Source organism: Brienomyrus brachyistius, chromosome 16 (assembly GCF_023856365.1).
Source record: "Brienomyrus brachyistius isolate T26 chromosome 16, BBRACH_0.4, whole genome shotgun sequence".
In the NCBI taxonomy this organism is placed as follows: domain Eukaryota; kingdom Metazoa; phylum Chordata; class Actinopteri; order Osteoglossiformes; family Mormyridae; genus Brienomyrus; species Brienomyrus brachyistius.
The window spans coordinates 13970281-13985584 of record NC_064548.1 but is presented as its reverse complement, the minus strand read 5'-3'; the positions used below and the strand labels follow the sequence as shown (position 1 = coordinate 13985584).

The 15304-nt window shown below is 48.7% G+C and overlaps 1 protein-coding gene across 3 annotated transcripts in view; it reads right to left on the bottom strand.

Moving 5' to 3' along the window:
* The window catches only part of kcnh7 (potassium channel, voltage gated eag related subfamily H, member 7), a 71382-nt gene extending 56707 nt beyond the window's left edge, over positions 1-14675 (bottom strand). For all 3 annotated transcript variants that reach the window (XM_048978514.1, XM_048978515.1, XM_048978516.1), the window contains exons 1-2: positions 14109-14675; positions 13184-13414 (exon numbers count right to left, since the gene is read on the bottom strand). In XM_048978514.1, the coding sequence (XP_048834471.1) occupies positions 13184-13414; positions 14109-14184 (307 nt within the window). In that variant the 5' untranslated portion in view covers positions 14185-14675. The remainder of the gene's footprint in view (positions 1-13183; positions 13415-14108) is intronic.
* Between the last annotated feature and the right edge of the window lie 629 nt (positions 14676-15304).

Genomic DNA, 15304 nt, shown 5'->3' with positions numbered 1-15304 from the left:
CTTCCTCAACAGACAGTGGCTGTGACACACGCCTGCACACGTAGGGTATGCCGATCCTTATGGGGCCCGCTCATTCACTTCTGTGGGGAAAATGCTAACACTAACTATGACAACCTTAACCCCCACCCTGCCCTAACCATAACCATAAGTAACCAAGCAAAGAGTTTTTGCATTTTTTGTTTTTTCGTAGCAGTCACCGATTTTTATAAAATTGTGTTTTCCCTTAAGGGGACCAGGAAACCGGTTGATATTTATCACGTTATGGGGACATTGTGTCCCCATAAGGATAATTATACCCGCTCGCACACACACACACACACAAGCACAAACACATTTTCATGCGAAAAATTTTGTGTGGCAGACATTTCCGGAATAATAAGTCTTTTGCCTACTTTTTTAGCATTTAGAAAATAATTGCAGATGAAAACGATAAGAGACCAGAACTGCAACCATAAAGAAAAAAATATTCCTTTGCTGTCAGGGGTGTTCATATTTAATAAATGTGATTTTCATAGGCATGGTTCCTTCTTGCATCAGATACTTGGCTTCAGTTGCATGGATGATTTTAGCCAAAGTAACTTGCAGCTTTTAACCACTTATGCGCCCCTGAAGTTCTCATCGTTCCAACATCCCTTAGGTTCAAGAGACCTCTGCTTCTCTATTAACTTCCTGTCCTTATTCATGCTTTACCTTAGCCAGACATTATGTAACAGGAACAGGAACAGCTTTTAGCCTTAGGTGTTCTGGGGAAATATCCAACCACACAAAAGCATAAACTCTCGGTCAGGTGCGTTACAGGCATTTACTGGACAACAAACTGACTTCCGACTGCTTATCCAGGATGGGGTCACTGGGAACTGGGCAACACCTGGGTGCAGGAACACTGTGGACAAGACGCCAGTCCATCTCACAAACTATGGGCAATTTAGAGTCCTAATCCAGGTGACTGCCTGGAGTATCTGAAGGAAATGCATGAAGGGTATAACCGCATAGGGAGAAAAGGTGGGATTTAAAACTCTAACCCCAGACCTGTGCATCAGCAAATTACCCAACGCCCAACCATGAAACCCTTACTGCACAAGGCCTGTATCACGAAGCCCGATGTCTTACTTAGCTGGATAACTTGCAGGTTCTAAGGTACCCCAGTTTAAATGGACTTTGTTCACTTTATGATGCAGGCTTAAATAATAATAATGAAAATAATAAGAATATTAATCATCGGTTATTAAAGGGGGGGGAGGGGGGCTTTCATTCTGGCTCAGGCACCGGCCCCCTCCCACCAGCACAGGTGTGGTTAAAAGAGGTATTTTACGATCAGCAGCAATGACTCAGATGAACCACACAGATCTACACCCTAATAGATCTTACATCCATATGAAAGACAGCACTCTGTCTGATGTTTGCTGTCTACTGCCAAACAAGGGACACCAACCTGTGCAGTCATCCTATATGAATAAGAATGAGTATCGCTGTGCCTCTGATGATGTCGACACCTTGGGAAGGCAGACGACCGTCGCCATGAATAAGACAACGGAAGAGCACAATTCTATATTTGCAGCTGCGATTCTGTTGCTATGGAAACATTATGCTGCACCTCCAATAATTGCATAGCGCAACTTTCCATTTTGCTGGAAACCTGCATTAAAGCAGCCGATGAGGTGAGAGGGCAGGAGACTCAACTGTATAAATGAACGTGTAAATTTGCTATAACTATGCAAATCAGGCGCAACAAATGAAAGCTCGCGGCAACGAATGAAATTGCCCATCAGTGGTATAATTGTGCGTACTGAGGGCGAGTTCATCAGCAGACAAATCAGTTTTTACTGCTTCAGAGGAGCTCTTTTGGTCTTGGAGAGCATCCTGAGTCTGGGTGAGACTCTTTTACAGATTTGTAGTCGTCACTCTCAGTTTGTTAGCTCTCCATCATTGAGTGGAGATGCCACGCCCTGCTCGTGCCGATCCTCCCATGTGCCACGCCCCTTCATCTACCTCGTATGGAATCCCTGTGTTACCAGCTGTTTCCAGTTATGTTGATTAGTCCTGTGTATTTAAGTCCGTGTTAAAGTATGTTTCCCCAGTCCGGTCATTAACGTTGTGACGTCTTGTGTTTCTAGTGTTCTTTGTCGTGTTAATCCCTAATAAATCCCTCGTTCCTCGATTTCTCAACGCTCTGCTCCTGCTTTCCCGGTCTGTGCCCCGCAGTTCACAACAAGAGATGCACATTCAAAAAAAATTATCTTAAACCACAGAGAAAAACTGTTTAGTTAAAAATAAAAGGCCTTTGGTAATTAACCCAAGACAAACTGGAAAAATTATTAAGAATACATGCATTGTTGGAAGAACAAAGTAAATGGATTCATATCATCCAGGTTTTGCCCCAAAGCAACAACCTAACATTGTAACTATACATAGAGTCTTTTTTTTTAGAGGTGAACATTTCTTTTACAGTGGGTGGCTCAGTGTGTAGCTCTGTAGATTCATACTCCAAGGTTGGAAGGTTGGAAGTCTTGACTCCCACCCACCCCTGTGATTGTCTGGAGATTTTCATGTTTTCCCCATGTGGTACTGCAGTTTCCATCCTACAGTGGAGTGCTGTTTTGAATTACCTACAGTGTGTGTGTGTGTGTGTGTGTGTGTCGGGGTGGGTGGGTCATGTATATATTACATTATAGGGACCAGATATCCCCACAATGTGTTGAGCACCTGCTATTTTCACATTGTGGTCACTATTTTTACCCCCCCACAAGGAAAACCTCGATTTCATAAAAATCTGTGACTGCAAACAAAAAACTATGTATATATACCACAGACATGTTAGACTGCACCCATAATGTTATAAAAAGCTGTTGAATTTGATAAAAATCCGCTATCAAAAAACTATAAATGTGAAAAGTCTTGTGTTTTGTTTGGTTACTTAATGTTAAGGTTAGAGCTGGGTAGGTGTTAAGGTCGTCTTTGTTGGGATTAGGGTTTTTCCTGTAGAAATGACTGTACAGTCCCCACAAAGATATAAATACAAACGAGTGTGTGTGTGTGTGTGTGTGTGTGTGTGTGCATGTCTGTGTGTGTGTCCAGTGATAAACTGAACCACCTTCCAGGATATCCCCTCACCTCATGACTCTGCACACGATGTGCAGTTTTGGATGAGAAACAGATGAATGAATTTATGTCATATATTAGCTGTCAAGCTCAGATGTTGAGCCATATGCGGCGTTATAATTTCTGCTTCCATTGGTGGATCTGGTCCAGCACGACTGCTGAACTTCCACTCATTCAGAACGATTTTCTGTGAACAGTTTCCTGCGAAAGCCTTTCTGTAAACCTGTCCCTCTGCCAGCCCCACTGAGGACATCCAGTACAGACTGGAGTGATGTCATTTAGGGTTCCCGTACCAGCGAAGAGGCCCGTGATTGGCCCAGAACAGACTGACAGACATTCTTCCGACCTGGAACAGAACATATGTCTTGTATTTTCATAACGGCCTGGGCATGGGCCTTCCACAAAAGACCTTGTTGTGTCACCGTGACGAATAATTAGGTTAATGAAATTACATAAGTCCGTTCATTAAACCGTAGCACTGGCACAATCGTTCTGATTAGTCTGTGAATAATTTTGCATTTCTTAAGATTCTTCTGCTTCTGGTTAATCCTGCGTGCTTGTAAGGTTTCTGTCTGATAGCCTACTATCCAGGAAGACCAGGCTAAATGCATGAGAACACTTTGACCACAGTTAAAGAAATGTATCTGTTTATCTTCATGATGTCCTCCACTCTGCACCTACAAGGGCTCTCCTGGGATTCGAGGCCAACGAAAACCAACAGCAATACTGCAGAGAGGTATTAATGTGAAGTATATTATCTGACTAATGCAGCTCAACGCACACAAATGTCTTCCCGGTCTGATCTCACTGATCTCACATCATTTGTACCAGCAGATGCTTCAAGGCACAAACCAGAATGTTTCTGTGCACCCAAAGCATCAAGGACAAACTTCTCATGTGTGAACTGCTATTCTACATGCCTTCAGATTTTAACCATTTCATTTCATGCTGAGGACGAGTAAAGTTTAAAGCGTTTTCCACAAAAATAAAAAGTGTCCGACATGCAATTTTTTTACTAGCCAGCAGACTAGTGTTCAGTTTCACTTGCCTGTCCTTCATCTACATTACTCAACTCAGGCAAGTAGGAGAGCTTAATTTCCAGCCCTGTGTGAGCACTTACTCTGTGTTATATCTGATATATACCGATATAACAGCAGGTGTGGCCCTAGTATTTGTTATATACTGTTATATACTGATAGACGCAGTATGAGCATGAGGTTATGCAGTATGTAATATAGCGTATATTGCAATATATATAATACGTATGTGTGGTATATAAAAACAGTATATCCGTACATACATCCGTAAGCATTTCATTTATTGGTATATACTGATACACGAGAAGTCTTCGATTTTTTTGTACCCCATTTTGCTCTCCATGAAAGACCACGACACCTTTATAGAGGTGTGAGCAAGTCATAGTGATCAGAGAATAGGGTCAGTCAGTGGGCAACGCCCCTGGAAGAGAGGGGATAAGACCAGGCTCGAGGGCACAACAGTGATGCAATTACTCAGCCGACCACAGTATTCAAACCCATAGCCATCCAGATGTATCCACACATAGATATACTGATATGAGCGCAGTGTTTGATACGCACTGTAACAATACTGTTTATGAATGTAGCTGGTATACGGAAAAGTACATGAATATAACTGGTATCTGTTTATAGTGTGACAGTGTCCCGAGAGAGCCCGACACTCTAAATATAACATGCGTTGTTTTGTTTGCAGCCTTTCTGGTTATATGCAACCATGCACCTGCAGCTAGGTAGGCTGCGAGCCCACAAAGGAATGTCTCGGTAGCTCGTCCCCCCCCCAGCCAGCTACACCTGTCACGCCACATTTACCGCCGGCAACGTCTGGGGCTTCAGATGTAGCGGCACGATACGAGAGGGCGCGGGTCCCGGCGGGCGGGACAAGCCAGAAAAGCGGGCACTCGGTGGGCAGACACCCCTGGAAAAGCTGCAGACATTCATGATTAAAGCAGATGGCTCCCCGCTTATTGGATCGGAATCAAGGTGTTCTTCCCCCCCGCCACCCAAGATGGAAACAGCCCACTCGCTAGAATATCGTATCTCAATCTTTAGAGCAAGCATATTGAGCTTTGCATTCCCCCATCTGCATTGCTTCCAGTGTTCTGACATGCGTCCTGATACATATTCATCAGCAGGACCGGCATACGCCTCGGGCACCTGGACAAAGGAGGAAAAAAGGGGGGAAAGCGTTGGCATGTCCTGCAGCACAGCATCACGCGCTCATCTGCTTTGGGGGAAACACCTCTTTCTCATGGCTCTTGTGCCTATTTACCGCGTTTATTTACCGCATTCGGTCAGGAGCGTCGTGCGGCAGGATCAGCGGGCAGCCCGGCAGCACCTCTGCCGCTGTCACCTGAGCATAAAATGAAACGGACATGATTCCGAGAGCCCTCTTTTGGCCAGCTGCTCTACAAACAAGAAATATGCCAGAGATGATATGAGGAGAGCCATCTTGGTTTCCCCATGGCAGAGGTAACAGGATAAGCCGGTGGCAATGAAAAATGCATGTGGCACTGGTTAGGGCCAGCGAGGCGGGATTCTCGGCAGGTCAGCCACACGCCGGAATCCTCTGTCATCCAACCCCGCCATAGGATGCAGGAGAGCAGAACAGTGAAAGGGACGGGGGGGGTGAATGGGGAAAGCCCGGCCCCCACAGCTGCTCGTGCGTTCAGCAAGAACTCCACTCATCAATGATTCATTGTTTTTGCCGAAAAGACCAGATTCATTATTCAGGATGATAATTCTAAAATGGTCAGGGAGAGGGATTCTGACACGATGTAAGGCCAATAGCTATACGCGATCCTGCACTTCGGCTCGAATTAAGCTACCAGTCAGCCTGAGCATCTTCATTCTGCTCTGCCCACAGACGAGATCCGCCGCTAGTATCTGTGTGAAATTAGAGACCGAGGATACGGGAGATATCGAGGGCCTGTGATTGGCAGTGCTGCTAATTTTCAGATGCGAGCGTCATTCCGGGCAAAAGGAGACACGGTGAAACTGAGAATCGTGCGGCTGCAGAAGCCTTTGGGCCGAGCAGCACTCTACGGGGATGCTGGGAGCGCAGTCCGGCGCGGTCGGGCAACCAGAACCGATGTTGTGTAAAAGAGCAATGAAGTGCTGGATATCCCTCTGTCTCTATGCGTGCGAGTGAGTGCGCACCATCTTGAATGGCCTTGAATGGCGGTATCAAATTCTTCTTTGACAAGAAGCACAGGACCAGACAGCCTTGCAAATATACTGACGATATGAAGTGATCTGGGCAGATTGGGGAAAAAAAACAAGTTGCCTTTGCGTCAGGAATACAAACCCCAGCGAATAAAGAGAAGCAGGTGAGGTTTCCATAATTATAATTATGGCTTAGTTAGGGGGACAGATGAGGCCATAGCTCTCAAAGACATCGCGACTGAGCACGTGCGCGGATAGGCTTAGGAGGACATGGCCGCCCCTCCCAGAACACAGTAAACACACACATGTGAGCCAAAAACTGCAGGCCAGAAATACCTTCATTTCAGGTTTGTATAGGCCTGCTGCAAGGATTCACACCTTCTTAAAGGAGTACAGGAGCTAAGGACACTTACATTGTTCATGAATGTGATAAAAAGATGAATGACTTTGTCCAGCTCCATTCTTGAGCGAAAGGAAGGAGCATTTGAGTGACTCTTACCATTTTGAGGTTTGGAAATGCACTATGCTCACTTGGGTAATGTGTAGTGGCAATTTGTCTTCAGCTCTCTGTCGGATCCTACTGATTTATGCTTAATGATGGCCAGGCAACTGAAAATCTCTCTCTCTCTCTCTCTCTCTCTCTCTCTTTCTCTCTCTCCCTCTTTCGCTGTCTTACAACAATCCCTGTAGCTGGCTTCAGTCTCTAAATATAAGACCTACCTAAAATACTATCTGTCCCACAGACGGTTCCAGTCAGGTTTAGGAGGCCATCGGGACACACATATATCTGACTGACATTTTTTTTTCTTTAAGCACCTCTGTCATCAATATTGATCCAACGTCAGTGATGGTGGAAGTGGTGGAACAGGCAGAACCCCCCCCCCCTCCCTCCCACGGTGAAATGTAAGACACTTTTTGTAAAAAAAATAATAATAATCATGTAATTGTAAGATCGCTAAATTAGAAAGTTGAGCAACGACCCATCCTGATGCAAGAGGAAAGAGAAGCAAAGTGCAGCACTGGCAGTCAGTGCTGGGAGAGGGGAGGGGGAAGATAAGCGAATGAGGGAGCAGATGGGGTGTGGGGCTGCTGGGGGGCTCGGTGGGTAAGAATGAGGGAGCAGGTGGGGTGTGGGGCTGCTGGGGGGCTCGGCGGGTTAGAATGAGGGAGCAGATGGGGTGTGGGGCTGCTGGGGGTCTCGGTGGGTAAGAATGAGGGAGCAGGTGGGGTGTGGGGCTGCTGGGGGGCTCGGCGGGTTAGAATGAGGGAGCAGATGGGGTGTGGGGCTGCTGGGGGGCTCGGCGGGTTAGAATGAGGGAGCAGATGGGGTGTGGGGCCGCTGGGGGGCTCGGCGGGTTAGAATGAGGGAGCAGATGGGGTGTGGGGCTGCTGGGGGGCTCGGCGGGTTAGAATGAGGGAGCAGATGGGGTGTGGGGCTGCTGGGGGGCTCGGCGGGTTAGAATGAGGGAGCAGATGGGGTGTGGGGCCACTGGGGGGCTCGGTGGGTAAGAATGAGGGAGCAGGTGGGGTGTGGGGCCGCTGGGGGGCTCGGTGGGTAAGAATGAGGGAGCAGGTGGGGTGTGGGGCTGCTGGGGGGCTCGGCGGGTTAGAATGAGGGAGCAGATGGGGTGTGGGGCCGCTGGGGGGCTCGGCGGGTTAGAATGAGGGAGCAGGTGGGGTGTGGGGCTGCTGGGGGGCTCGGTGGGTAAGAATGAGGGAGCAGGTGGGGTGTGGGGCCGCTGGGGGGCTCGGTGGGTAAGAATGAGGGAGCAGATGGGGTGTGGGGCTGCTGGGGGGCTCGGCGGGTTAGAATGAGGGAGCAGGTGGGGTGTGGGGCTGCTGGGGGGCTCGGCGGGTTAGAATGAGGGAGCAGATGGGGTGTGGGGCTGCTGGGGGGCTCGGTGGGTAAGAATGAGGGAGCAGGTGGGGTGTGGGGCCGCTGGGGGGCTCGGCGGGTTAGAATGAGGGAGCAGGTGGGGTGTGGGGCTGCTGGGGGGCTCGGCGGGTTAGAATGAGGGAGCAGGTGGGGTGTGGGGCCGCTGGGGGGCTCGGCGGGTTAGAATGAGGGAGCAGATGGGGTGTGGGGCCGCTGGGGGGCTCGGCGGGTTAGAATGAGGGAGCAGATGGGGTGTGGGGCCGCTGGGGGGCTCGGCGGGTTAGAATGAGGGAGCAGATGGGGTGTGGGGCCGCTGGGGGGCTCGGCGGGTTAGAATGAGGGAGCAGATGGGGTGTGGGGCCGCTGGGGGGCTCGGCGGGTAAGAATGAGGGAGCAGATGGGGTGTGGGGCCGCTGGGGGGCTCGGCGGGTTAGAATGAGGGAGCAGATGGGGTGTGGGGCTGCTGGGGGGCTCGGCGGGTTAGAATGAGGGAGCAGATGGGGTGTGGGGCTGCTGGGGGGCTCGGCGGGTTAGAATGAGGGAGCAGATGGGGTGTGGGGCTGCTGGGGGGCTCGGCGGGTTAGAATGAGGGAGCAGATGGGGTGTGGGGCTGCTGGGGGGCTCGGCGGGTTAGAATGAGGGAGCAGATGGGGTGTGGGGCCGCTGGGGGGCTCGGTGGGTTAGAATGAGGGAGCAGATGGGGTGTGGGGCTGCTGGGGGGCTCGGCGGGTTAGAATGAGGGAGCAGATGGGGTGTGGGGCCGCTGGGGGGCTCGGTGGGTAAGAATGAGGGAGCAGATGGGGTGTGGGGCTGCTGGGGGGCTCGGCGGGTTAGAATGAGGGAGCAGATGGGGTGTGGGGCTGCTGGGGGGCTCGGTGGGTAAGAATGAGGGAGCAGATGGGGTGTGGGGCTGCTGGGGGGCTCGGCGGGTTAGAATGAGGGAGCAGATGGGGTGTGGGGCCGCTGGGGGGCTCGGTGGGTAAGAATGAGGGAGCAGATGGGGTGTGGGGCTGCTGGGGGGCTCGGCGGGTTAGAATGAGGGAGCAGATGGGGTGTGGGGCCGCTGGGGGGCTCGGTGGGTAAGAATGAGGGAGCAGATGGGGTGTGGGGCTGCTGGGGGGCTCGGTGGGTAAGAATGAGGGAGCAGATGGGGTGTGGGGCTGCTGGGGGGCTCGGTGGGTAAGAATGAGGGAGCAGATGGGGTGTGGGGCTGCTGGGGGGCTCGGCGGGTTAGAATGAGGGAGCAGGTGGGGTGTGGGGCCGCTGGGGGGCTCGGCGGGTTAGAATAAGGGAGCAGATGGGGTGTGGGGCCGCTGGGGGGCTCGGCGGGTTAGAATGAGGGAGCAGGCGGCATGTGGGGCCGCTGGGGGGCTCGGTGGGTTAGAATGAGGGAGCAGATGGGGTGTGGGGCCGCTGGGGGGCTCGGCGGGTTAGAATAAGGGAGCAGATGGGGTGTGGGGCCGCTGGGGGGCTCGGCGGGTTAGAATGAGGGAGCAGGCGGCGTGTGGGGCCGCTGGGGGGCTCGGTGGGTTAGAATGAGGGAGCAGATGGGGTGTGGGGCCGCTGGGGGGCTCGGCGGGTTAGAATAAGGGAGCAGATGGGGTGTGGGGCTGCTGGGGGGCTCGGCGGGTTAGAATGAGGGAGCAGATGGGGTGTGGGGCCGCTGGGGGGCTCGGCGGGTTAGAATGAGGGAGCAGATGGGGTGTGGGGCCGCTGGGGGGCTCGGCGGGTTAGAATGAGGGAGCAGATGGGGTGTGGGGCCGCTGGGGGGCTTGCCGGGTTAGGCTGCTGCGCCTGTGATCAGAAGGTTGCCGTTTCAAATCCCAGGGTTGGCAGAGTGATTTCATTGCTGGACTCTCAACCCCTAATTGCTGCAGGGACTGTCTGACCCTGCTTTTATAAAAAATGTATGTCACTTTGGATAAGAGTACCAGTTTAATAAAGAATACGCACATTTTTAAGGAAGGAGCTCTTGTGTAAAACTCCCACAGCATAAAGAGGTAAAACTTTAAGCTGTTGTAGTCAACTGAGATAAAATCATCTCCTAAAACACTTTTAAAAAGCTAACAGAGACAATAAAGACAATATGCAGTGAAAATTTTTGAGGAAATATCCACATTGTACTTTGCTAATGGTTCGCTGAACAGACATGGCAAAGTGACACGTATTCTAACTGCTGAAGCTGGGTCCACACAGGGAAAATCCTCAATGAATTAACTCTTACATGCTCCTACAATAATTATGTTAGTATGAAAAAAGTCACCTGACGTGTGCGTTTGGGGTCAATTTGACCCCAGGGTAGGTGTGAGAGTTCAAGTGATGAACTTTTCCTTAGAACCCAGGGATGTGAAAATCCAACAGGGCACGGAGGGGGTTGTCACTGCTATGACATCCGGGAGCTCCACAGGGATAGGAGTGCTCACTGAACAAGCATCCAGTTCTGAAAACTCTTCCAAAAGGAAAAATTGTAGATCCATCTATATTTGAACCACTTATCCAGAGAGCCTGGAACCCATCCTAGAAAAGGACACGGCAGGGGAACCCTGAAGAGGATGCCATTCCATGTCAGGGCACCCACACACAATGAGCTATTCAGAGTCACCCACTGACTGCAGGAGAAACCTGAGTAGCTGAAGGATGCCGGAATACAAACTGGAAGAACATGGAAACTTCAGAAAGATCGGGGCCTGGGTGGGATTCAAACCCACAACCCACAGTGCCGACGGGAGGCTTTGTTATACATACAACATGCACATATATAGAAGTGCTGTCAAATGCCACCTTGACCCCCGTACTAGGGTTCCCTGGCGGGGGGGGGGGGGGGGGGGGGGTAGAATCTGCTAGAATCTCCATGGCCCTCTGACGCCACTGATGATAAAATACTGTGACATGATTACGAATGCTTCATGATTTGACAGCGATTCTGACAGCGATTGGTCCCATCTCGTCTTGACAAAACCCTGGCATCACAGCACACCCACAAAGATTTATCATCACCGTAAAGCGAGATTGTAAATCAATATCATGTACGCCATTTGTGTCCTCATTAAAACTGTGTTAGCGATGATGCAGGTGAGAGTCTATTCTGATGATGTAAGTGTAAAAATTCCTGAAGTAGCACTTCTCTCCTCCTTGCCCCAGTCGCTCCATTACTAGCAGCCCACCTGGCTTCTCTGTGGCTGCACCCCCCCCAAACACCATCCTTTCTGTGTGGAAGCTGAGCATACAGTACCCCCCCCCCCCCTCCCTCACTCCTGACCAACAGCAAAGCACCTATTCTAGCTTGGGAGTAGCTTGCCTACTTCTGCGGTGAACTGAATCATATCTCTGTGATTTGTGTCTCATATCCTCACCACACCCCTCAGTCTCAAGGTAGCATTTTGTGGTTTAATAAGAAGCCATCCATCTTGTTGGCACCTTACCTCCTATTTTTGTCATCTGGGAAAATTTACGCTACTAGAGATCAGATTTTGGAGAACGTGTGAGGACACACACATGCTCCGTTGGGGCTGGAGGAAAACGCTACACTTTTACAGTGCCTCCAGTAACATTAGCTCTTGAATTCCCTTCAGAAGCACAATACTGAATTAAATTAGGGTAAACCAATGTCAGAGATCATAGGAATTCCTATTGTTGCAGTTTGGCTTCTCTGCAACTTAACACACTGTAACTATGGCTTAGATGCTGGGGTACATGCCATTTTTATCTATTGTGCTTGTCCACTGATGTGTCTATTCATGTTCTGGCCATCCATGCTCTCCGCCTTCCCACATGTCTGGATGGTGCCCAGGGTGGACACCATCTGAGCTGGAGTCGTGGATGTGACTTAGGAACTGTAACATCTTGGGTGGAGACTTCAATCTCACATCACAGACCAGTATGGAGAACTGATGGAGAACATTGTGGATGACATTGAACAGGATGACCACAGTTTACACCTTGCTTTTAGCAATCAAGCCCACTCTGACTAGCCAACTTGTTGACCTTGGACACCCCCAGAGTTTCTTTTCTCCCTACTTTTCTGTTTTCTCTCCTCCATTGCCATCTGGCTTTCTTTCTTTCATTTCTTTGTCAACCCATTTCTCTTTTTTGTATTATTCTGCCTTAATGATGTTGTGATGTATCACAACACACCCATGTTAAGTGCCTTGGGGCGACTGTTGTGGAAGTTGCTATATAAAAATAAATTGAATTGAATTCCCTTTGAGAGTTTCCCAATGAACCTGTTGTAAGTCCTCTCAATCTCCTATTTACTCTTCGTACACATGAACTTCCATTTTGCACCATATATTTGTTACCTGATCCAGTGGCAACTGGAAATATATTCACCACCTGCCCAATGTAAAATTTTGTTACATTTTTATTTCAAAGGGAAATACTTCCCCACTGATAGCCGTGAAATAGAGGAGAAGATAAGATAATTTTTTTTTATATTGTTAGGCTGTCTTCCAGTGACAGAGCATATGGAGCTGTAATGTCTGGTGTTTCGCCAGTGCATCTGCCACACCCCTGATTACACCCTGTTATACAATCCCTTTGTTCCTTGGCAGCTTCACCAGTCAATGTGAGAGGTCAGTTGTCTCGCTCCTGGACAAGACATACGACTCCTTTGATTAAGCCTTTCTCTCTCACCACTAGGTCACGCAAGTGACCTCAAATAATCAAACCACAAATCTCAGGCACCTGACAGTCAGTCATCCTGTTGTAAATCGCAGTTTTGCATATAACTATGATCTTTTGTAGGCTTCTAGAGCAGTGTTTCACACTTGGGGTCCTCGGGGACCCACAGTCGGTCCATGTTTTTGCTTCCTCCGAGCTCCCTGCCTGACAGTCCACATTTTTGCTCCCACTCAGCTGGGAGGGAGCAAAAACATGGGTCGACTGTGGGTCCCCATGGACCAGATTGGGAAACACTGCTCTGCAGCAATTGGTAGGGTGCAAAGATTGAGTTTCTGAGCAACCACGAAGAAAGCAGGGGTCTGAGTGCTGAGAAGGCTTCAACACTTACCATCTTTGCGGTGGTAGGTGATTTCCACCTTCCTCTCCTCAGAGCCCAGCAGGGCCTGAGCCACCTGGGCGACAGCGTGCCTCTTGGTCAGCTCGCCGTGGAGGAAGTCGCAGGTGCACGGCTTCTGCATCACGTCCGGTCTGGAGAAGCCGGTCATCTCACAAAAGCCATCATTGCAGTAGATGATCGCACAGTTCTGAGCTCTGGCATTGGCTATTATAAACTTCTTATCTGCAAAGCAAATGGGGAGGATGTTAGTACTGGATACAGTTTTGAAAACCTATACAACTCTTGTTATTAGATATGGGAAAATGCAGCCCACACAGTTATGCAGTTATAAATATCGCTGAATTAAACCTCCACTGCTAGAGAGTTTGCACTTAAGTGTGTGTGTTTATTTTTATCCATACGAGGCCCAGATCGTAATATCATAATGACAGCACGTCTTACCTGCGTTTTATTGCACTGTTAAATAACTTAATTGACTTATACAAACAGAAACTGTTATACTTGTCAAACTGTTACGCTGTCAATGCGTGCGCCTATAGACATATGCACACATATTAACAGTGTTCAATGTATTAATACATTGCTAAATATTTTTCAGACATGTAATTCATCAAATGTTTATTTTTATGTCTTAATTCCAACTGACAATCGATGTGTTTTAATTTGCCAGGCTTTACAGCATTATTAATATTTATACCCGTAACAATGGGTTTTCCACGAAGTACAAAGAAAGACGATCAGTCATTCATCTCGTAATTGCGCCCGACTACATCTATTGTTGATTGTCTCAGCACATAAAAAGTATGAGCTAATACTGTCGATGCTTCACTTTCCAGAAATACTTTTGTAACTGAAACATATAAGATGTACACCATGTGCAATACTATATAGGTTTGCATGCTTGCATAATACTTACTCTGCCCCTCGAATTTCCGTATTATGATGCCCAGAAACGTGTTTTGTGGCGCAACATGACCTCGGCGAACAGGCATGATTAAAAAATATCTTCCCTTGTCCCAATGTAAACACGCTATCGCCGCGATCCCGTTCGTAAGTTACAATAGCTGTAGCCTAGCGATCACCCCTTTGTCACTATTCATCCTCGCCGCACGCAATCTTCTACTTTCTGCGACCTTTTTTCTTCTTCTTCTAAGCTATTCAAATACTCTCTTTCCAGGGTGAAAAACCTCGCCTTGTAGAAACACCTCGCCGACACCAAAAAAAGGAATCGGGGAAAAAGATGCGGTAGGATTTAGTTGGATAAACATTTCAAATAGCGCTGAAAATGGATGCGGTGCGGCTGTCCTCCGGAGCGATGTGGCTGGCGGTGGCGAATGGAAGACTGGAGGGGAGTGACGTTACCCGGTGGCTTTATCGCTCTCAGCTCCGGTACCTGGAGCCTGGGGAACAAGATGTGTATCCCGGAGTAAAAAGAGAGAGGGATCAGCTTGTGGATATTGCTGATTCGCTGCTCTACACACACTCCCACTCCCTCTCTCTCTCTCACACACACACACATTCGCCCGTACATATATTCGTGTGTGCGCGCACACACACACACACACACATATATATATATATATATATATATATATATATATATATATATATTGTATATTTACTATAATTTACTATACATACTGTCATTATATAAACACAGGTAAATCTTCAATATAGGTTGAGAACTGTACATCCGTATAAGTCACAAAAGATAAAGCCTTATATATCCCAATACATACATTTCCTCTAGTATGTCTTCTCTCTTTTGCTAAGAGCTTGGTTTTTATGCCAGACAGAGAGGCAGTTTGGGGCTGCTGACGGCTGCAGCCTTGTCCATGGTTCTGAAGATGTTCCATGAAGCAATGGGAAAAATTTATTTGCATAAAAATTTGTAACCCTTAAGCGACACTACATTTGTGATAATGGCCATGTTCCCAAATACTGAATGAAGCTGAGCTTACAGTCCAATGACAAATATGAGCATGCGGAAGCCTCAGGCTGCTATGACCCACGAGATCCGACGCTTGTTTGTTTGTACGTATAAATCATCTATCAGCAATAAACTGAGGCTTCAGTAACACGATACTTAAATATGTAGTTGAATGTTTTTGT